Here is a 22,671-nt window from a genome sequence, read left to right as displayed (position 1 = left end):
GCAAACAAGCACAGGTCATTGTTACATGTGAGCCACAGTGCCATTTGGTGGAACACTGCAACAACTGCAAGCGTTTCCTTTTTTGAGAGCTCAAATGACCTTGCTGGTAGCTAAATTTAGCTTAGCTTGCGATCAGCTGAAGAGCGCAAACGAGGTGAGCAACATTGCAAAAAAACACCTCTGCCTTCTCAAAATACAACACACACCTCACAACTATGACTTATTAACCAAGAGCAGCTCACACTGCTGTCCCGGGTTAACCTCTACGGTCTACGCACTAATGTAGACCACATGCTGCTATGGTAAGCCAATGTTAATGTTTGTGTACCAATGTATACCAACACATGCAGCTATGCTAAGCCAATGCTAACGTTTAAGTACCAATGTACACATGCAGCTATGCTAAGCTAATATAGAGATGACTATAGAAAGTGAGAAAGAGAGAGATCTGCTAAGCAAAGTACCCAACACTCCTGCTGCCATGCAATTTTGTGACGGCACAAGATGGCTGCCAGCAGGGTCCCAGTCGTCACGCTGTGACATCAAATGGCGGCCATTTTGGCGAGCGCCTCGGTCAACACCATGAAGACCTTGTGGGAGACCAAGATCCAGAATATTCAGGAGAATCACAACAACCAGAGAAGGAAGCCACACAGCAGGTGAGACTGTCGCCACATGATGCTGTTGGCCGTCAAGCTAAGATAATCATTTTGGCCACACACCTTTGACCACGTCATTCTTTGGTCTGTAAGTTTGCGCATTCCTTCAGTGACAGAATGGTCATCAGTGTCTGTGATGAACTCATGACCAGTCCAAGGCATAGTCCAAAGTCAACTGGGAGAATACGCTCGCTCCAGCTCCCTGCCACCCTGAAGGTTGATGGATGCCGGTGCATTGGGGACGTGGGCCTTCGGAGTGGGGGTGTTAAAGTAGCCAATCAACTCGTCAGAGCGCCACTACCACGCCGCAATGCTAAAATGCGATCTTATAAAAATCCAATATGACCATGTGTGTCATTAGCAGGAGAGGAGCAGCAATTGCCAGATTTGGGGTGACGACCGTCATCACTCAAGCAAGAAACATTAACTTCAACTTAACAGCACGACATCCTCTGCAGTACTAGTTAGGATGTAGCCCATGCATTTATCTAATAACGTGACGTAAACCTGGAATAAAATGCATGGCACTCAGAGGTGTCAGTTATTCCTCTTTTTGCTAGCTGCGTCAGCTAGTCAAAGCTAGCTAGTCGTCACCTGTGTGGGCTGAGCAAGGAAGCGACGAGCAGTGCACATCTTCCGATTTGATGGCAGCCAGTCAGAAATGCCGGTCACAAGGTGCGCTTTTTCTTGAAAGGTCCGTCTTGAAAACAAATATTTCCTCAGCTCCCACTCACCTGCACAGAAAATCCTGAGATCAAACAAAATCGAACATACACACGACCGGAAGCCGAGCAACCAAGAGAATCATGAAGAAATTTATACAACCATTTTTTTTTCTCGAAGAAATGAATACTGGCCCTGTCTGGGCGTCACTAACGGACCGTCGCCAGTTGGCACAATGGCCGTATCCAGATTCAGAGACTGCATCGTCCGAAGGCCGTATTTTGGGTTACATGACGTCAGCTCCGGCACGTGACTCGCCTGCACATTATTTTCAAATTCTAGAAAAGGGCTGGGTCTTTGGGCTCTTTTCTCCTCCTCCGTGGACCGCATAATGCGCGGCCACTTTGAACCAGGCCCCAATGTGCATTTGTGATGTCCCGTGGCCAAAAACCCGGCCCGCCAATTTGGACACAGGGCTTGTTTGAGATGTGTTGCGCATGTGACGTGTTGCGCCACAGATTGGTTGCGGCGGACGTTTGGGAAGAGCGCCACACGCTGGCTCGCCTACGAGACAAAGTGAAGACGCAAGATGGCCGGCTGCTTCTGTGCCTGGAGCAGGAGGAGTGGAAGGTGAGCGAGTTCGTCGTCACATCACCGCTCCGTCAGGCTGACGCCGGAACGCCAACAATGGCGCATTGTAACCGCACACAAATGGTTTGTTGCCAAACTCTTGTAGGGGTTTCGGATGTCTGTACTTACTAAGTACTTTTTTCTGCTGTTACCCTCCTGCTCCCCCCCCCCCCAAGGTCCGCGAATAGGCAATACAATGTAATCGAGAGAGAAAATCAAACGCAGTTAAGATGCGTCTTGTAAGGCAGAAGGAACAGCCATTTACTGCCCTGATTGACAGCCCAAATTATTTGGGATTGTGGCACTTAAGTACACTTCAACGTCTATACTTTTGGATTCCCAGTACGTAAAGAGGTCGGAGCAGTACTTTTATCTTTAGCGACCACAAAGTATCCCCTCCCCTGAGGTGAACCTTTGAAATTGATTTTGTGACGTGCCTGTCCAGGCGCTGCCGGACTGCCTGGTGCGGCTGAGTCAGGTCCAAGAGTGGCACATCCATCGGACGGGACTGCAGAAGATTCCGAGCTTCATCTCCCGCTTCAGCAATCTCCTGGTCCTCGACTTGTCGCGGAACGGGGTGACCGAGATCCCCAAAGAAATCGGTGGGCGGTTGTCAGAAGAGAACACGTAGACCCCTAAAACCAAATATGTGACTTCAGCACGTTGTGGTGTCGCAGGCAGCTTGACGCAACTTCGGGAACTTTTGCTCAGCTATAACAGAGTCCGCTTGGTTCCAGAGGAACTGGGAGACTGCGAGAGCCTTGAGAGGCTGGAACTTGCCGTTAACCGCGAGCTGGACCGGCTTCCGGACAAGGTAAAGCCGTGACCAGCCTGCCAAAGGTTAGCTGGCTGCTTTCACTCCTGCAATTCAAAGAGAACCCAAGCTTTTAGAATTTAAACTAAGACACATTTCACCTTATTGAAGCTTAGTGACTTGTACAAGCATCCCCGAGGTGACTCGCAGCCTCTTCCGGGCAAAGGGCAAAAAGTCCAGCCCCAAAAATAGAAGAGAGAGGATTCCACATTGCATATTTAAGCAGTAATACTGGCCTCATCATGCAAAGCGCCTCGAGACAACTGCCACGCATGGAGCAGCAACACTCACAAAGAGAGCGTCCAACTCTACTCACACTCATGTCACAGGAGCTTAGTCAGGGTCCCTTTACGACGCAGCATTGCACAGTCTAAGTCGTCTTGTGTTAGAAACGTGGGTGGGCCAAATGGTGCGAGGTGGCACAAGATCAACGATGTAGCCTTTCTTCCGCTCCGATCTGCTTTCCAGCTGAGCCAGCTGAGGCGCCTGGTTTGCGTGGACCTGTCCATGAATGCCTTTGGCACCATCCCGCCTTGCCTGCTGCTCATGCCGGCGCTGGAGTGGCTTGACATGGGGGGGAATCGCCTTCGCTCCCTGCCCCAAGACATTCACAGGTGGGCACGAGGCCATGTCTCCGTTCATGCCAAACGGCCATGCCAATGTTCGCGCCAAATAGCCATGCCTCCAATCGTGCCAAACGGACACGCCAATGTTCGTGCCAAACGGCCACACCTCCATTCGTGCCAAACGCCCACACTTCCCTTCGTGCCAAACGTCTACGCCTCCGTTTGTGCCAAACGACCATGCCCCTCCCTCTTCCACCGCTTTCAGGATGCAGAAGCTGCGCGCCCTCTGGCTGCAGAGGAACCTGCTGGAGACAGTTCCGGAAAGTGTGGGCAGGATGTCCCGCCTGGACACGCTGGTCCTGAGCGGTAACCGGCTGAGTGACATCCCCCCCGTCATGGAGGAGATGGACAAACTCAGGTAAAGGCTGCCCCTCGAGCCCAGCAGCTTCAATACATCGAGTTCCCCGCCATGACCCGTGCATTTCACGGCTTAGAATGCAATCCAAAACTTTCTCGTCTCCAAAAACTCGACATACATGAAGGGCATTCGACTTATCTGGTAGTGCCAATTTGTGTACGACTGGCATAGCAGCATCAAAGAGAAAAGGTGTGAAGTTACTAGTTTGAAAATAGCATACAGAATTCACTTATAGGAAGGTTATTTTCAAATGAGATTAAGGGAACGCAGCATGACGCAGCACTCAGTTTATTGTTTGGACTTAAAGTAAGTCAACAAAGAAGTACATTTTACATCACGTTGATATTTAGATGTGGTGAGAATGTTGACGTTGTCAAATGCTAAATGGGCTGGACTTGTCTCGACCCCGCTTCCTCAGCCACCTTTCGATGACAGCCAGGGCTTCGGTGTCACTTTGACACGTGTGGCTGAGGGTCGGACCTTCTGGTTGGGAGTCGCCCGCTCTACCGCTAACTTTAAGTTTTGGTCAAATCGTTTTCCTCGTAAACGATTGCTTTGGGCAAGGCCATAATTTGGTCAACTCGATATTCCTTTCCTTTTCTCTTCCTGATCACTCAGTTTGCTCATTAAGTGAGGAAACACGCAATGTTTTTGTCCAACGCTTGGCGTCGCGTGCGTGTGGGCGCACCTGTTCCCCAGCAGTGATGGGACGCCTCGGCTGTTCTTGTGTGAAGGTTTGTAAACTTCCGGGACAACCCGCTGACGCTGGAGATGGCCGACGCCGCCGAGGAGGAGGAGGAGGAGGAGGAGCGCGAGATGTTCGGACGAGAGTTCATGCTGACGTACATCCAGGAGGCCCGCAAGAGAGCGCTTGACGAGGCCAATTAGGAGGGAGGAGACGGAGGCGAGATGGGCATGGCCGTCAACAGGACATTCTCCGGGGTCACCTGAGTCTCAACGTAACGCGTTAGCCGTCCACAGAATCCTCGGCGGCGCAGGAACTCCATTCTGCCGGCGTCCAGCAGATGCTTGCAGCGGCGACCAATCCGCTCGCGCTCAGCCGGCGACAGCCACCTGCCGACGGAAAATAAAGGCAAACAGGCAAAGTTGGCGGCTAACGACTCTTCTCTCCAGCACGCACGCACGTCCAGGTGAGAAAGGCTAACCCTGGCACTACTTCCGCCATCTGACACGACGCTCGTGAGCCGCATGTGGCCCAGCTGGACATGCGGCAGAATCCCGAAAATTCGGCGGGCCCCAAACCCAGATCTGAGAAGAAGCGCCGTCCCACGTAGTGACGCCACTCGCAGCGGTGGTGGCAGCACAGCGCCAGCGCCAGGCCCGCGACCCCACCGGGATCGCCCGCCGCCGGGTCGCCTTTCGAGGGCTGGCCTGCTTCCCGCACCGACCGTTTTTGGAAGAGACAGCGGAGAGCCAGATCTGAAGGGGAACATCGCTAACGTCAAATTGGGCTGAGCCAATCCGGCCACCTTCAGCCTCGGGCGCCAGAATATTGGGGCCAGAATGTTCAATAAGAACTTCCTTGAAGCAAAACTCTTGACACTCGATCTAAACGAAGCATGGAGACCTGCGCTTTTGTAGGCGCCCGAGGCCAAAGATTGCACAAAGCCAGCACCCTGAGCGGCGAGCAGCAAGGCGAGCCAGACTCTCACCTGTGGCCGCGCCGCATAAATGCTTCCCGACGGCGACCAGCGGCAGCCCGTGTTTAGGCAGCGGAATTTGACCTGGTACAGAGGCAAGCACTGGCGCATGAGTGGGATCGTGCCACCGAACTGGATCCCTCCTGCCGGGGACTTACTCAGATCCAGGTGCTGAATGTCAATCTGCAGCCTGGCAAACTCTACGTCGCCCTCCCGATGCTTGCCGTCCACCTGAACACACCAGAGAAAAAGGGCTCCATTGGGTTGGGTGGGGTCGCAGAGCAGGAAGCCACCGACAGTCCCTTTTGCCCCGTTTTAACAACGGGGCCGGACCGAGTTTGCTGCCTAGCCTTGAATCGGGTGCTGCTCCGCTCCACCAGCAGTATCTGCAGGCGCTCTTGCTGGTCGCCCTCCAGGGCCCGGAGGATCCAGTGTGACAGTTTCCCTCGCCCCGCCCCGAACTCTACAAAGCAGCGGCCGCGTCGCAGCAGCCCCAGCACCTCCAGGTGGCCCAAGATGGAAGACTGCGGTGAAAACGTTGGACGGTTAGAAGTGGCTGGGCGGGCGGCTGGCCAGCCGGCTGGTGGGTTTTACCTGCTGCTTCAGGTGTTTGCAGGCGGAATCGCCATTCTTGGGATTATCGATTACCTCCTGAAGAACACCGTGCGACATGAAGAGCTCTTCCGGCTCACATGGCAGACCTTCACACACCACAATCGGCGTCAGACGGGGACAGATCATCTGTGAGACGGGTCGTCAGTCAGACGCGTGTGAAGCTGAGCGCAGTCACCTCTCGAAGCAGAGTCCAGTTTGTCCAGCAGGTGTTGTAATTGGGTGGCGCTTCTCTCACACAAAGTTGCCTGTGGGTGTGGGCACTAATGTTACCATTGAAACAGTCCAGAATGAAATCAAGGCAGGCATCACCTCTTGGAGCGAGTGTTCTGTGTTGTCGGCTGAGCCGGCGTTGATGTTTTCCACATAGTAAACCTGAGGAGAACGGCAAGCATGTTCATTGTTTCCATGTGACAGTGCCGAAAAGAAAATTAGGCCAATCGCTCACCGGCTTTGCTTTGTCGCGAGAGTTGCACTTCCTCAAGTGTTTGTCCAGATTGTCTTTGCTGACCGTACTGACCACACCCAAAACAAACAACATAAGTTGAGCTTGCATTCAGTTTGACAACTTGTAATTCACCAGCTGGAGTTCTGCTGGCGTGCTTCATACAGCGATCGCGCAGCGTTGACTTCAACAGGTCTGCTCCTACCCACAATGCAAAGCGGTGCAAACCCTGACAGACTCTACATGTGTAAATTCAAAAAAGTTGGTGTCACTCACTGTTTGGGGTCGAGTGGGCAGACGATTCTCCTGCAGCAGCCTTCTTCCTAGAACAGGGAACACAGAATGTAGAGGGGGGCCAATCATAATCATCGCCCTAATATGACAGTGGTACTTCGTTTTGAACACAATGCAGAGGTCGTGGGATTCTTTCCTTCATTTTCTTCACAGAAACCTACCCATTGTATTTTTGAAAATATTTCAGCTCAACACCATTAGCTGAGCTTTTACAACAAATGACTATCTGTATTCACCAGTTTAAGCTGATGTACTGGTTAAATATTTACATATTCAAATGTATATGTATTCAGCCAGTCCATCCAGTCAGATTTTTATCTTAATTGTCAGATGGTGGGTGAGCTGGAGTCGGTGCCCGCTGACTTTGGGCGTGAGGCGGGGTACGCCCTGCACTTGTCGCCGGTCCATTGACACACAGGATTGCTCAAATCCCCGAACTTCGTGAGCGTTTGTGCTAACCGCTCGTCCACCGTGTTGTTCATCTTTCGATGTGTTGCTTGAACGTCACCTTATGATTGTCAATGTTTTCCATAAACACTTTGAAAACGCATCCAACTTACGTAGACGTTCGTGTCCATGTTGGCGTGTTCTCCGCAAAACTTATGCCCTTTGGCGACGACCATTTTACAAAAACGTTTCTTTTTGTCCACAAAGAAGGCACATTTGCCATTTCGGTCGCATTCGAGCGCCGCCATTTTGGCCGAGTCGTCGAGCTGCGTTCACGCGATGGTCGAGAGGAGGCGGGCGATAGAAGTTGGTTCTGCTTCTAGCATAATCTAACTGCGGAAGGAAGGAAGGAAGGAAGGAAGGAAGGAAGGAAGGAAGGAAGGAAGGAAGGAAGGAAGTAGTCGACAACGACTAAATTAGACCATAGGCCACTTTTATCTTAGCGTTCATCAAACTAACATTTTAGTTACAAAAATAGATGACAATGATAGGAAATAAGTTTTGTTGACTTAACTTTTGCTATCTGTGTAAAATACTGAACTCACCACTCGCTTCTCATTGGTCATCTTTTGTCGCGGTTACTCACGTGCCTTTGCCAATTGGTCGCATTCTTCCATCTGCCCGCCCTTGACGTGGCGGGAGGGGCGTGTCCTGAGCGTTCATGTGGTGAAGTCCGCACTGGACCGGCCATGATGCAATGATGGCGGCAGGACGGGGAGTTGGCAGTGGTTCTTCTTCGGCTTCCGCGTCGGCGGATTACTCTATGCTGGTGGTGGTCGGGATGGTCGGGGCGCTGCGGGCCAGGGGGCACCTTGAGCGGTTGTTGGTACAGATCGAGACGGGTGAGTTAATCCAAAGTTTTGTCGCCACCCCAGACCAGGAAGTTAGGGTCAGGCATGAGCGAGGAGCATACCAAGTACAGTATTACGAGTTTGCAGAAAGAGTTTCTCAACGGAGCGTCTTTTCAATTCGATTTTACAGTGATTAGTTTTCCGTTCCTGATCAACACAGGCTGCTTACGTATTGGGGAATTAAAAGTCTACTCTTGTCCAGGTGTTCTACAATACATGTGGCAAAAACATGGATGAGCACATTTTTTTCCCGGTTGAAGTGAGGTCAAATTGGCGTCATACGAACGAGCAGAACTTTCGGTTACGTGTTCCTACCAGATATAGCGCAAAAGGCGCGTGTCCGGTCACTTGAACTTGAGGGCATGCACACTAACAAATGTCTTCAATTATTTCCTGTTTGCCTATCAGAATACACTCAAGTCATGGTTGTTTGTTACAGTGCATCATGAGAATGATATCACATGCTTTGGGTTCCCAACATAAGATGAGCGAGTCTGTTCTTCTTTCTATGAATACGCCTGTCTGTGCGTGTATACACGTTCCAGGCGTGCGCTGCTGGCGTGTCCCAATGAAACTGGCCGTTCTGGACCAGCAGCTGAAGCTCTTCGTATCCCGACACTCAGCCTTCCTGTCAGAGGTGATCCCCGGTGAGAAGCTCAAACATGATTGTGCAATGTGCAAAGTGACTATTCTACTAAGCAGAACCACTGTAAGTGTCACGAAGATTCATTTGTTTTAACGATTTTCAAACTGACCTTTACTAAGATGAGGTCTCTTCACCACATGTTGGCGGGTTTATGGTCAGATGATGGATGGATGGATGGATGGATGGATGGATGGATGGATGGATGGATGGATGGATGGATGGATCTCAACGTGTTGTTGTTTTTTTGGTCACAGGTCAGCGGACGTTGCAGCACCGTGGAGACATTCTAGAAGTGCAAGTAGTGTTGAATCCAGCTCATGACCTCGTCTGCTCGGAGGTGAGACTGCTTAAAGATTCTTGTTGTTGTGCTTAACATTTCAAACAAAGTCAGTTTTCTGTGCGTAGGTACAACGTCTATTGTCCAAGCCTTCTGGACACAAACTGCTGGTTCTGGCCGGCCAGTGTGTGGAGGAAAGCGGAGACATGGTGCTGCAGAAAGGCTTTTTCTCCCTTGGTGACTTGATCCGGATCTGTGCTTCTGAAGAGGTTAGTTAGCCTGTAGCATTGCTGCCTTGTGAGGCCTTCACGCTCATTTGTGGATTGCAGTCAGCTGCTCATGTCAGTTGCCACCACCACATTAGGCATGCTTCGTTTGGGCTTGCGTGATACTCTCGACCACAATAGAAAGAAAGTGAACAATACGCTGTCACATGTTCTTTATTGGTCACATTGTTTCTAGGTTGGTCTCTTGTGGAACTCAATGGACCCGATGGCAAAGGCGACTCTGACCCTCAGCTGTCCAAATGTGGGCCTTTGGAGGGACCCCTTGTTCAAGGAGCACAACCTCCAAGAATTCCTTAACATTCAAGTGAACCCTCCCCTGCTCCTGCCTCAAATGGAGGGTCTGCAAGAGTTCACAGAGTACCTCTCGGAGTCACTGGAGCCAGAGTCACCCTTTGAGCTCCTGGAGCCCCCGAATACCGTGGGATTCCTGAAACTTTCTCGGCCATGTTGCTACATCTTCCCTGCTGGGAGGGGGGACTCTGCCTTCTTTGCCGTGAATGGGTTCAATGTCTTAGTAAACGGAGGCTCGGACCCCCGCGCCTGCTTCTGGAAACTCGTTCGACATCTGGACAGAATTGACTCTGTCCTTGTAACGCATGTCGGAATGGACAATCTCCCTGGGCTGAACAGTCTGCTGCTGAGAAAAGTCGCAGAGCAGGACAGCACCTTCGCTGAAGGTCAACTTGAAGAGGATTGGATGAAAAAGCTCATCTCCCCGGAGATCGGAGTGATTTTTCTTAATGTCCCGGAAAAACTGAAGGGTAGCCGGGGAGATCCCAGTGAGCTCCGCAGTGGCGATCAGGGTGCGCAGATCTTGGAGCACTTGGAAAAACTCTCTTTCAAAGCACAACCTTTGTGTCGATCCAACGGGCCCTCCATCCAGCCGCTTGTGTTGTTCCACAAGATGGGGGTTGGCCGACTGGAGTTGTACCCTTTGAACCCAGTGAGCGGCAGTAAAGAATTAGATGACTTGCTGCACACCGTGCCCAAAAGTTCCATCAAGAGCTCAGATCTTCAATTAGCATGCCTCACTTCCATTTGTGCTTTGCTGGTCTGGCATCCCTTCAGCAATCGAGAGAAGATCGTCCGTGTCCTTTTCCCGGGATGCACGCCCCAGGCCAAAATCCTGGAAGGACTTGAAAGACTCAAACATTTGGATTTTCTCAGTGTTCCTGTGCTCAGTTCAAAGGACCTGGAAACATCCAAAATCGACAAGTTGCCAAAGCATGCCGAGAGTCGAGAAAGCCTCAAGTCCAGAGACATGCGACTCGTCGTTGCCTTACAGAAGGACAAAAGTGGGCCATTTGCTGTGAAAAAACACGAGGTGAAACTAAAGCCAAAAGCCGTAGGAGCGGCTGCTTTGGGACAAAAAAAAGAGCCATCAGAGATGCTCACCTCAAAGAAGGAAGTGAAAAAGAAGGATGAAAGGGTGAATGCTACTGCTGTTAAGAAAGAAGAGAAGGAAAGTCTGAAAAACAATCCAACAACAAAGAGAGAAAACAGAGCTGAAGCCAAAATTTACAGGAAGAAGGACGACAAGAAAATGGTGGCATCAGTTCCGAAAGTGGGTGAAGTGAAAAAATTCTCAGTCGGTAGTCTGAAGATGGGCACTTTGAACCAAGTGACAAAAGCTCATTTAGAGGGGGACAAACGGGACTTGACCGCTGAAGATGGGAACAGGAACTGGATCCAAACTACCAGTGACAGTGCCAGAAAAAAAAAACATGGAACTGAGGCCTTTGCTCATAAGGATGCCTCTGTCAACTCAAAAGCTTGTGCGCTCTCAGAAAATCATCAAGCTCAAAGACTTCCCAATCTGGACTTGAGCAGCTGCAGCCTTTTCATGGAAGGATCCCTCATTACTCAGAACAAGCAGTCCACTCACATGGCCAGAAACATTCCACACTCCTTGCCCACGTCACCGACAACGGACTCGTTGACAGACTTCCGCTTCGACGGACGTTTAACCGATTCGTATCACGAGCGGAGTCAGGATTTTGCCCCATCGTTCAATGATGGCTGCGTATTCGGATCTAAGGACGGCGTCGATCTGTGCTTGGTATCGCCTTGCGAGTTCCAGCACCAACACGCAGAAGCATCTGAGAACCAGCAGCAGCTTCTCGTCTCTCCGCTGTCCTCCCAGGAGCAGGGCAGTGGCATGGGCCAGCAAATCCTGCCCACATCAGTCAATGACTCTCTCCTCATGGCCGCAGAGGAATTTCCTACCTTGGCCACGGACTCTTACGACGGTTCCAGTAGTACCCTCTATCCTGGGTCTCCTGACGTGAGCCTTGCCTTCATTCCGGCTCGGCGTTTCTCCCCCGACCCGCCATCGGCCCCCATCAAGGACTCGCTGCCGTTACCTCCGCACCCTGAAGCTTGCATGGCGGACGTCAATGTCTCAATCAAGGACCAAAAGATTTCTGTCAGTAAGACCAAGAAAACAGCAGGAACCCTGCAAAGAGGCTCTTCGGGAAGCCTAGCAGTCCACAATGTCAAGTCCAGGGCCGGTAGCGCCGCGGCATTTAAATCGGGCCCCGCCTTTTACAATAAAGTATCTGCCCGGATTTTGCTGGGCGGATCACGAAATGCAAGTGCCAAATCTTCGGTGTCAGGTGAGCAAGCGCCATCTGATCTTGTTAGCCATTTTGCCTCAGGGCTCGGCATTCTGTAAGATTGGCATCAAATCCATTGAAAATGGTCACGTCTTTGCTCAGTGTCCAGAACTTCTGCTGTCCACGTCGACCTAGCCTACCTGCCGTCCGGGTCTGCCTCATCCACAGTTGACGCTGAATTTTTCCGACGCCTCCGCGCTTCCTATTACGTGGTGAGCGGTGAGGAGCGTGTCAAGGCGGCGGCCATGAGAAGCATTCTGGACGCTCTACTTGACGGAAAGAGCAGCTGGCCTGACGCACAGGTGAGCGGACGCTGTGGTGGTTTACTTGTGTTGATTGGAGAACCTTCTGATTGATCCACCTCCCCAGGTTACGCTGATCCCAACATTCGATTCTGTGGCCATGCACGAGTGGTACCAGGACACCCGCGAGCAACAAACGCGGCTGTCAATCACAGTGTTGGGGAGCAACAGCACTGTGGCCATGCAGGAAGAAACCTTCCCCGCTTGCAAGGTTGAGTTCTAATTTCATGGCGAGGACTCCACGTTTGCCGTGGTTAAGGACACACCTTTGAAACCTGCCGCAACCCTTGTCAATGGCTCATTTAAGAGTACTCGGGTCATGACTTCCTGTCGCTGGTCTAGGAGCTTCATGTTAGCAGTCTACAAAAGGGTCCCTGTGCGTTCGCTAGCAACAAGCAAGTTCTTGAGGCAGCACTAATTAGGGTTGGCGAGAAGAATGAGTTGCCGGTGGTTCAGGTGGCTGAGGAGGACTGAATAATCCTGATGTTAGCATGAAGCTCCCATCCAGCACATTAAAAGCTGAAGCTCATTATCACAATGTGCCAACACTCCACTTTGCAAAAGCCTCCCTAGGCCTGCATTGGCGACCGCCAAGAAGAAGACAGGCAACACAGATACCAAAGAAAAGCCAAAGTGGCAACCGTCCAATTGCTCTTTTGCTCCGCAAACTCTTCTTAATTTATTTATTTATTGTTGGCCAATATTTTCACCACTCCATTCTGCATTTCAACCACTTGGGTACGATTGTCTTCTCATCTGATACACGCATACCGATAAAGACCGATATGATTTGTACATGGATATATACATGCATATATGTACCGTATTTTCTGCACCATAAGGCTTAAATTTTCTCAAAAAACGAATGTACGCCTTTTAATAAGTGCGCCTTTTGTGTGGACCAAATTCCAAAATCTGTAAAGTTGTTTTGTGTGGTGTCTGTATTATACAGGCGTAATATGAAGATCGGATAAACCAATCAGAGGACATTACGTTTGATGTAGATCGGGGCAAAAAACAGTCAGAGAACTGTACGTAACATGTAGAGTACGTGCCGCCATTGATAAATAATATTGTTTGTGCAAAGAAAACAGCATTAGGACCCTCTAAAATGGCATAGACAGCGAGACATGCTTACGAGGCGCAATTAGAGCTTTCTTGAAAGCCAGGATCATTGCAAAAGAGCAACGTGACAACGATTAGAAGGAACTTGGCATGTTTAATGGCGAACTTGCCCAACTGTTTAATTTGAATACAGAAGATGAGGACATGGACGGATTTGCGTATGAGTATCAATTAACAATAACGTGAGTACAATAGAGTACAAACAAACTCACTGTCTTACTCCCGTGACATTTCTTTAGTTTACCGTAAGTCATGGCATGCATGCGCCCTATAATGCAGTCTGCCCGCCCTACGTGTAGATTAAACACAAAATAGACCCCGCAATTGAGTCTGCGCCTTTCAACCTGAAGTGCCTTATGGTTCGGAAAATACGGTACTTGGATGCAGTTGTTCGATTTAACAATTTATCAGGTGATCCTTTTAGGTTTCAAATGAAAGCATTTAAAATTGCTTTATTTTGGGGGAAAAAATACAATTTGTTCAATTTAGTTTTATGGAACTCAGATGTTTTCGTCTTAAAGGAGCCATATCATGGAAAATCCACTTTTTTGCTTTTATGTTCATTTTATTGTGCCATTGGAGTTTCCAAGATTGTAGAAAAGTCTCATCTACCCCTCCAGGTGTTGCAGAGATACTTTTATTATCTGTTTGGGGGCTATTTTTTACTCCATTCAGTTTTCTCAATTTTCTATTATGTATTTATCTATTACGTCACATCCTTTGGGGAGGGACTACCGAAAGGTAATGGTTTCGCAAATCCTCCATCTTTATTACTCGAAGAGACTTATGGAGTCCAAACAACTCAAGGATGCCGAAGTAGGAAGATCAAAATGTTCTGTTATTAGACTTAGACTTAGACTTAGACTCAACTTTATTAATCCCTTGGGAGTACTCCTTCAGGGAAATTCAGGCCCCAGCAGTATCCATACCACAGAGCGGGTTTACAAAAGACACACAGATGGCATGAGCGCAACTCAATAGGCCCTCATAAGGCTGCCATACAACGGCGCCACAAAGAAAGCCAGAAAGTGCGAAAGATAAAAGCCATCAAAGCAAAGCAAAGCAAAAAGACAAAAGAAAAAAGTAACAGTGCCCAACCAGCACCCCTCAATATCAGAAAACACCCCAAAACACACAAAATAGCCTCCACGGGGTCCACAGACAGGTGTAAAGGTAGTCCAGTTCAACGGCACCCAATGGACCGTGGTCGTGAATCGGTGAAAACATCACAAAGCAGGCAAACGTGTGAGCAGCGTCCTGGGCACCCAGTCGGGTCACGTGCAGATGGTCACCACGGGGCTAGCACGGCGAAGGTCGCTGGTTCTGACGAGCACGAGGGAGCACAGGGGTCGCGGCTGCAAGGCAAGGGACCCGGTCAGCGTCAGCCGGATAAGCAGGAAGCCATCGTAGAGGTACGCCGGTCTCGACCGATGTGCGCAGTCATCCCGGTCCCAGGGAAAAAAAAAAAAGAAAATCACATCCAAAGCGATACCGAGGTGCGGTAGAAGGCACCAGCATCGCCGAATGGACAAAAAGACAGAAAGAAAAAGGAGAAAAGAAGGAAACCTCAAGGCAGTGCCTGGTCAAAATTCATTTTTCAAGCAGTGTTCCCTGCTTGCTCAAGCACGAGTGTTTCAGAAATCTTTTGTCAGTATAGAGAGGGATTCGCCGAAAGACTTTGTTTTGTTGATGGTTCAATTCTTTCAATCTATGGAAACGACAGACACAGTAAAGGGGTAAGCTTGAGATGACACAAAAATAATAAACTATTTAACTTTCATATTCTATGATGCCCTCTTATCGATAGTATTAGCGTCAGTCTTTCTGATGATTTTAGAGCTGTGTGCTCTCTGTTTTCACTTCTTGTGTGTGTATTTTGAGTTGTATCATGAATTGCATTGAAGGTGCTGTATTGTCCTGGGGAACACGATGTGTTGAATGCATTTGTTAGCTTATTGCTAACGCTAGCATTAGCTTACTGGTTAACTTGACCGCAGTGCTTGTTTACAAGACGTGTTCATACATATTGTGAGCGGATTTATTTTGTTATGTATGTTTGTATGGAAAAGTCTACTGCCGTTGACATCTTTTAATCAATCAAAAAGTTTGCGGCGTAAGTAAACTCTAACTTTGCTAAAAATTTACAAATATGTTCGATGGGAAAAGGAGGTGCACATCTTGCGGCCTAGAGGGAGTGAGGTGTTAAGTATCTCATTTGCATTTAAAGAGACCGCACCAAAACCGCTTGCTCTGAGCGCCTCAGAACCAGTATAAAAGAGGGACCTGTGATGCTACCAAAAAGAGGAATTCAGACAAAAGTATCGCGGTACCACTTTAGATAGACCACAACTGAATTAGTAAAGCTGAAGAATTCATAAATGTGATATGTAAGCTTTAAAAAACAAATTTGAAATTTGCTTGTTGAAAGAAATAAAGTTCTGTTTGTGTATGAAAATTGATGCATTCCTTGTGCCCCCACCACCACACACATACACACGCCTAAGAAATACTTAATTTACTTTTACTTGTTAAAAAAAAATGCTAAATGAAACTGTCCCCACTGTCGTGCTTAGGAAATTAACGAGGCATGACGCCTTATACTTCTTCATTTTGAAAATGTCCTCGGGGTTTCCGGAATTGACTTTTATTGTGAAAAGGCTTATTCGTTGAGTGGGCGCGGCTTCGGGATGCCAGTTATTCATCCGATGCCGGTTGCGCGCCCTCACTGATTCACGCACGCAGTAAGTTGCCGATTTGATCTTTGCATGATTTTGATGTCACATGCGGCGCTGTGACGAAACATAACGGCTTTGTTTTGATTTGATAAGTGCTGGCAAGTCTTAAGTGTGGCGAGCACGCGCCTTCTTTGCAGAGGTGCGCGTGCTTGGCGGAAGCAGTTTTATTGACGTTGGTGACTAATTGCGCAAAATGTAAAAGTTGCAATCAGTGTTTAAAAATAAGCACGTTTGCGTTTGATGTTTTTTGCTGGTTGCAATGGAACATGGCAACAGCAAGCCTGTTTCATGCGATTTATATAATGGTATACTAACCCTGCGAGCATTTTGACGTCTAATAGACGTCTATTAGACGTCTATATTCTACCTAGATGTCTCGGCTAAAACACGTCTAAAAAAGGTCTAAAAGTGAAAGTTTTATAGACGTCGGATAGATGTCTATTACGTAGATGTCTGTTAGACGTCTACGCTATGGACGTCTACGGGATAGAGGTGTATTAGATGTCTATTAGACATCTATATGTGAAAGTTTTTTTAGACGTGGGGATAGACGTCTATTAGACGTCTATATGTGAACGTTTTTTAGACGTCTACAATATAGACGGCTATTAGACGTCTATATGTGAAAGATTTTTTTTTAATGTTTATTGCGTAGACGTTCTAATGATCACTAGCTATTAGAGCGATTAGCACTAATCGCGCTAATAGCTAGTGATCATTTGAACATCTGGACCAGGGGTCGGCAACCCGCGGCTCCAGAGCTGCACGCGGCTCTTTAGCACACACCTAGCGGCTCCCTGGACCTCATGCAAAAATGCGTGAAAATGGATAAAGATGGGTTTTTTTGTTTTGTTTTTTTGAAATATGGTTTTTAGATGGTAGTCATGACACAAACATTGTTATGCTGTAAAAAATGTATGTAGTTGTAAATATATAAAAAATACCGAATTTTCAGAATGGCGCAAAATTGCGTCATAGCAAGCGACACAGCACAGGCGAGTTGTAAACAAACAGGTGTGTGAGTGACGGGCCATGGATTCAAAAGGCAAGAAGAGAAAGATTGCTGATGAAAACAGAGGCTTTAAGAAAGAATGGACTCAACTATTTGCTTTCATTACCAATGCTGAAGGATTGCCTGAATGTTTGATTTGCAATGAGAAGTTGTCAAATATAACGAGAAGAGCAATTTGGAGCGACATTTTCAGCTAAAGCATGCTAAATTTGCTGCCGATCACCCAGTTGGAACTGAGAGGAATGATGCAATTTGAGGAACGAAAAAACAGTTTCAAGAAGTGGATCGCATCTCCAAACTCTACTACTGCAGCAAGTTTTGTTGCATTCCGGGAGATAATAAAGCGCGGAAAACCATTCACTGATGGTGAGTACATGAAGGATTCATTCGTTAAAATATCAGAGTGCCTATTTTCGGACTTTAAAAACAAAACCGAGATCATTCTGAAAATTAAAGACATACACTACCGTTCAAAAGTTTGGGGTCACCCAAACAATTTTGTGTTTTCCATGAAAAGTCACACTTATTCACCACCAAACGTTGTGAAATGAATAGAAAATAGAGTCAAGACATTGACAAGGTTAGAAATAATGATTTGTATTTGAAATAAGATTTTTTTTACATCAAATTTTGCTTTCGTCAAAGAATCCTCCATTTGCAGCAATTACGGCATTGCAGACCTTTGGCATTCTAGCTGTTAATTTGTTGAGGTAATCTGGAGAAATTGCATCCCACGCTTCCAGAAGCAGCTCCCACAAGTTGAATTGGTTGGATGGGCACTTCTTGCGTACCATACGGTCAAGCTGCTCCCACAACAGCTCAATGGGGTTCAGATCTGGTGACTGCGCTGGCCACTCCATTACCGATAGAATACCAGCTGCCTGCTTCTGCTCTAAATAGTTCTCGCACAAAAAATCAACACCTTCCCACTTAGCAAAAATTCCACTTTTTCAAATTTGAAATTCAACCAAATTCTCCTAAATTTCGTTTTTCTACTCTAATTTCTACATTTTTCAACCGATTCAACCCATTCCAATCATCTTTTGCCTACCTATTCCACAACTTCCCACTTACCAACGATTCAAAACTTTCAAATTTGAAATTCAACTAAATTCTCCAAAATTCCGTTTTTCAACTCTAATTTCTACATTTTTCAACCGATTCAACTCATTTCAACATCATTCTGCAACATTCCCCAAGTATTTATTCAACTTCTTCACCTTCACGTGCAATTTCTTCAGGAATTGTAGATTCTAGTTATTATTATTATTATTATTATTAGTGTGAAGGTGAAGACCTTCACACTATTGTTATTGCTGTCCTTTATTATTAGTGTGAAGGTGATGACCTTCACACTATTGTTATTGCTGACCTTTATTATTGTGTGAAGGTGAAGACCTTCACACTATTGTTATTGCTATCCTTTATTGTGTGAAGGCGAAGGCCTTCACACATTGTTATTCTACTTTATTATTATCATTATTATTATTATTATTATTATTATTATTATTATTATTATTATTATTGTGTGAAGGCGAAGGCCTTCACACATTGTTATTCTACTTTATTATTATTATTATTATTGTGTGAAGGCGAAGGCCTTCACACATTGTTATTCTACTTTATTGTGTGAAGGGGAAGGCCTTCACACATTGTTATTCTACTTTATTGTGTGAAGGCGAAGGCCTTCACACATTGTTATTCTACTTTATTGTGTGAATGCGAAGCCTTCACACATTGTTATTGTGTGAAGGCGAAGGCCTTCACACATTGTTATTCTACTTTATCATTATTATTAGTGTGAAGGTGAAGACCTTCACACTATTGTTATTGCTGTCCTTTATTATTATTATTATTATTAGTGTGAAGGTGAAGGCCTTCACACTATTGTTATTGCTGTCCTTTATTAGTGTGAAGGTGAAGACCACATATGTCAGAGTTACGGCCCGCGGGCCAGATCCGGCCCGCGAATTGATTATCTATGGCCCCCTGGATGATACTGAATTACTATTAGAACCGGCCCGGAGGCCACAGCCGCCCGCTGGTGTTTTGCACGCACCAACACTACATTTCCCACAATGCAACGGTAGCCCGCGATGTCCCTGCAGCTCGCACAAGCGGCTTCATTATTCATCAGTAGTCAGAGCAGAGTTCAACTTTCTGATACCCCCCTCCTCAAAAATGGCTAAACGTAAGGTGGACGCTAAGAACAGGGGTTTTCAGGCCAGGTGGGAGGCAGAGTACATGTTTACGGAGGTAAGAGGCAAACCTGTGTGTCTTCTGTGTGGAGAAAATGTGGCTGTAATGAAAGAATTTAATTTAAGAAGGCACTATCAAACGTCTAAGAAACACACAGACAAAGACAAGAAAATAGAATATGAACAAAAGCTACAGAAGGTGGAAGAATTAAAACGAGGCCTTAAGTCCAGACAGGTTATGTTCACGTATGCTAAATCGCAAAGCGACGCTGCTGCCAAGGCTAGCTTTATTGTGGCAAAAGAGATCGCAAAATCAGCCCGGCCCTTTGCAGAAGGAGAGTTGATCAAAAACGGGTTTTGAGCCTCAGACCCTAACCCCGAACATTGATGAACTTGTACAAAAGATGAGACACCTCTAAGTATCAGGCTCAGCCTCAGACAAGTGAGCATCACAGAACAGTAACGTATTTTCCGTTTTTTAATTCGGTTACATTTTTACATTTGTTTCTACAAGACGTGGTTTTTCTTTGAAGAAAGTATGGTTTTGTCTGTGTGCCGTAAATTTTTGAATTTCATTTATTTATATTTATTTTTCAGTTGAATGGACCAAGGGAAAATTGCAGATAAGAGCCATGAGAAAGAATACAACTGATTTGATTAATTTTTTATTTTACGATTTGAAAGCAATGATCGGTAGATCATAGAGCAGCACAATAATAAACTTTCAGTTTATAATGCATGCACTTATATTTATGCATTTATCTTGATATTAAGAAACACATTTTGTTTTTAAAACAATTAAATTTTTTGCTGTTTGGCTGTTGAAAATATTTTCCCTTGAAGTTACTGACAGAGCCATAACAAAATATTGCCATATTCATTTAATCATTAAATAATGTACACTGTGTTAGGTCTTAGTTCAATAGGCTATGTGCAATCATTCCGATATATTTTAATAAACATTGAACCAGTCCGGCCCTCGGCTTGTAGCAAATTTGTTTTTTTGGCCCTCGGTGTGTTTGACTTTGACATCCCTGGTGAAGACCTTCACACTATTGTTATTGCTGTCCTTTATTATTAGTGTGAAGGTGAAGACCTTCACACTATTGTTATTGCTGTCCTTTATTATTGTGTGAAGGCGATGGCCTTCACACATATGTTATTCTACACCATTCTCTATTATTATTATTATTATTATTATTATTATTATTATTATTATTATTATTATTATTGTGTGAAGGCGATGGCCTTCACACATACGTTATTCTACACCATTCTCTATTATTATTAATGTGTGAAGGCGATGGCCTTCACACATCTGTTATTCTACACCATTCTCTATTATTGTGTGAAGGCGATGGCCTTCACACATATGTTATTCTACACCATTCTCTATTATTATTATTGTGTGAAGGCGATGGCCTTCACACATATGTTATTCTACACCATTCTCTATTATTATTGTGTGAAGGCGATGGCCTTCACACATATGTTATTCTACACCATTCTCTATTATTGTGTGAAGGCGATGGCCTTCACGCATATGTTATTCTACACCATTCTCTATTATTGTGTGAAGGCGATGGCCTTCACACAATAATAGAGAATGGTGTAGAATAACATGTGTGAAGGCCATCGCCTTCACACAATAATAATAATAATAGAGAATGGTGTAGAATAACATGTGTGAAGGCCATCGCCTTCACACAATAATAATAATAATGGAGAATGGTGTAGAATAACGTGTGAAGGCCATCGCCTTCACACAATAATAATAATAGAGAATGGTGTAAAATAACATATGTGTGAAGGCCATCGCTTTCACACAATAATAATAATAGAGAATGGTGTAGAATAACATTTGTGTGAAGGCCATCGCCTTCACACAATAATAGAGAATGGTGTAGAATAACATATGTGTGAAGGCCATCGCCTTCACACAATAATAATAGAGAATGGCAACTCCGGACATGCGCTCCCTGCTTGCGTTCAGTCAAAAGCTGCCGGCCGGGTGGAGCGGTGCCATCTAGACGACGACACGCAACCGAGGCGAAGCCTGACCTGCCGTGTGCCATAGAAATCCTGCTTTTGGGCGAGTAGACAAAATGAAGCGAGGTGAGTGGGGCCGTGGGCGCCGGGTGGCATGACCCGACAATCTACGGGCGGGGCCTCAAAGCTTCTCTGTCCTCAATCTTCCTGCGTAGCCATGTACTCGATGGAGATCAAAGTGGAGCGAGACAAGACCACCGGGAAAACGCGCGTCCTGTCCTCACACACCAAGCTTCCTGTCGACTGCTCTCACGGAGGGGTCAAAGTTTACGAGGATGAACAGAAAGGTGATGTTGTGCTGCATGTTGTGCGTCGTAAAGATGCGTCGCAGAGGCGGGAGGAAGCGCAAGTTTCAAGTTGGAGGGCTCACTCGTCAACCACGGCGCATCGCACTTGTGCCCCCTAGTGGTCCATGAGGTCAATGGCCAAGACGGCGTCCATCTGCTCAGCGCCACCGAGGTAGAAGAGCTCATCCTCAAAGCCGAGCAGGCGGCCGACAAGGTGGCCGAGCAGGAGGCCGTGTGGGAGGCCGAGCAGGTGGCCATGCGGGAGGCCGAGCTGGCGGCTGACAAGGCGGCCGTGCAGGCGGCCGAGCAGGAGGCCGAGCGGGTGACCAACAAAGCGGCCGAGCGGGCGACCCACCAGGCGGCGATAGCGTTACTTGCCAAGTCACGCCAGAGCCAGGAATTCACAATGGCGAGCGGAGGCGAGGCGGTCCTGGTTTACCAGTGTGAGCTAGGCCAAAACCCTGGTCTGCAGGTCAGCGTGGAGGCAGAGCGCATCCCGATCCGCGAGGGGAACATGTCACCCTCGGGAGGCGGGGCGGAGCCCGAGGCGGCGGAGCCCCCGCCAACCAAGCACGAGTCACTAGGGGAGAAAAAAGCCTGCATGTGCTGCAGTGCGATGTGAGCCTGCAGGGGGCGCCACATAAACAACAGCTCGTCATTTCCGGAGGGTGGGGGTGGGGCAAATATGGCACCCGCAGGTTGCGGCATTTATAGCTTAGAAATGATCACGAATGCCGTCATTTCCGGAAGGTGGGGTAAATATGCTCCCTCCCCCCCACGCAGGTTGCAGCATTTAGAGCTTGGAAATTATCACCAATCCTGAAAGATTCATTTTGCTCAAATCCGACCAGTTTCCGGCGGCTGGTAGGTGAAGTAGACCTCCAACTGGTTGCCAGCAAACATTCGCACTCGCACTTCTCGATTATCTGATTAGTCATGTATTTATTGAAAAATGTTACACTTGTAATCCTCATGCATGCCCATTGCACGTGCAATTTCTTCAAGGTGTAAATTAAAAGCAAAGCCTGACTTCTGTCGAAGGTGGTCGTAGGAAAATGCGGGTTTCTTTAGGAAAAAC

The 22,671-nt window shown here is 47.2% G+C and overlaps 4 protein-coding genes across 13 annotated transcripts; 3 read left to right on the top strand and 1 right to left on the bottom strand.

The window, feature by feature from the left end:
- Positions 1-37: 37 nt before the first annotated feature.
- On the top strand, positions 38-4,856 carry lrrc39 (leucine rich repeat containing 39). 8 transcript variants are annotated; one of them, XM_049731367.2, is made up of 9 exons: positions 138-154; positions 238-302; positions 519-659; positions 1,841-1,952; positions 2,398-2,554; positions 2,630-2,766; positions 3,235-3,380; positions 3,598-3,750; positions 4,485-4,856. In XM_049731367.2, the coding sequence occupies exons 3-9, from the start codon at positions 547-549 to the stop codon at positions 4,636-4,638; spliced, it is 972 nt and encodes a 323-aa protein (XP_049587324.1). In that variant the 5' UTR covers positions 138-154; positions 238-302; positions 519-546; the 3' UTR covers positions 4,639-4,856. The 8 variants fall into 8 exon arrangements, with proteins under 8 accessions (XP_049587291.1, XP_049587265.1, XP_049587283.1 ...); XM_049731342.2 differs by having other exon boundaries at positions 139-154; positions 505-659; XM_049731358.2 differs by having other exon boundaries at positions 140-154; positions 516-659.
- On the bottom strand, positions 4,023-7,842 carry trmt13 (tRNA methyltransferase 13 homolog). Of its 2 annotated transcripts, none has more exons than XM_049731062.1 (11): positions 7,755-7,842; positions 6,745-6,791; positions 6,472-6,538; positions 6,336-6,398; positions 6,202-6,271; positions 6,006-6,112; positions 5,762-5,935; positions 5,570-5,642; positions 5,424-5,495; positions 4,917-5,190; positions 4,023-4,824 (listed from the first exon to the last, which is right to left on the bottom strand). In XM_049731062.1, exons 1-11 carry the CDS (start codon positions 7,773-7,775, stop codon positions 4,635-4,637), a joined length of 1,158 nt encoding a protein of 385 aa, XP_049587019.1. In that variant the 5' UTR covers positions 7,776-7,842; the 3' UTR covers positions 4,023-4,634. The 2 variants fall into 2 exon arrangements, with proteins under 2 accessions (XP_049587019.1, XP_049587011.1); XM_049731054.2 differs by lacking the exon at positions 7,755-7,842 and adding an exon at positions 7,323-7,612.
- A 64-nt stretch (positions 7,843-7,906) lies between these two features.
- Positions 7,907-15,767, top strand: map1sa (microtubule-associated protein 1Sa). The gene is made up of 7 exons (XM_049729942.1): positions 7,907-8,051; positions 8,606-8,707; positions 8,961-9,043; positions 9,112-9,252; positions 9,446-11,885; positions 11,988-12,187; positions 12,255-15,767. Exons 1-7 carry the CDS (start codon positions 7,907-7,909, stop codon positions 12,408-12,410), a joined length of 3,267 nt encoding a protein of 1,088 aa, XP_049585899.1. The 3' UTR covers positions 12,411-15,767.
- Positions 15,768-15,934: 167 nt separating this feature from the next.
- Positions 15,935-22,633, top strand: LOC125975704 (paralemmin-1). Of its 2 annotated transcripts, none has more exons than XM_049731613.1 (4): positions 15,935-16,053; positions 21,251-21,372; positions 21,462-21,593; positions 21,713-22,633. In XM_049731613.1, the coding sequence occupies exons 2-4, from the start codon at positions 21,363-21,365 to the stop codon at positions 22,213-22,215; spliced, it is 645 nt and encodes a 214-aa protein (XP_049587570.1). In that variant the 5' UTR covers positions 15,935-16,053; positions 21,251-21,362; the 3' UTR covers positions 22,216-22,633. The 2 variants fall into 2 exon arrangements, with proteins under 2 accessions (XP_049587570.1, XP_049587580.1); XM_049731623.2 differs by lacking the exon at positions 15,935-16,053 and adding an exon at positions 16,066-17,425.
- Positions 22,634-22,671: the final 38 nt, after the last annotated feature.

Source organism: Syngnathus scovelli, chromosome 10 (assembly GCF_024217435.2).
Source record: "Syngnathus scovelli strain Florida chromosome 10, RoL_Ssco_1.2, whole genome shotgun sequence".
NCBI lineage: Eukaryota > Metazoa > Chordata > Actinopteri > Syngnathiformes > Syngnathidae > Syngnathus > Syngnathus scovelli.
This window is presented reverse-complemented; position numbering and strand designations above follow the sequence as displayed.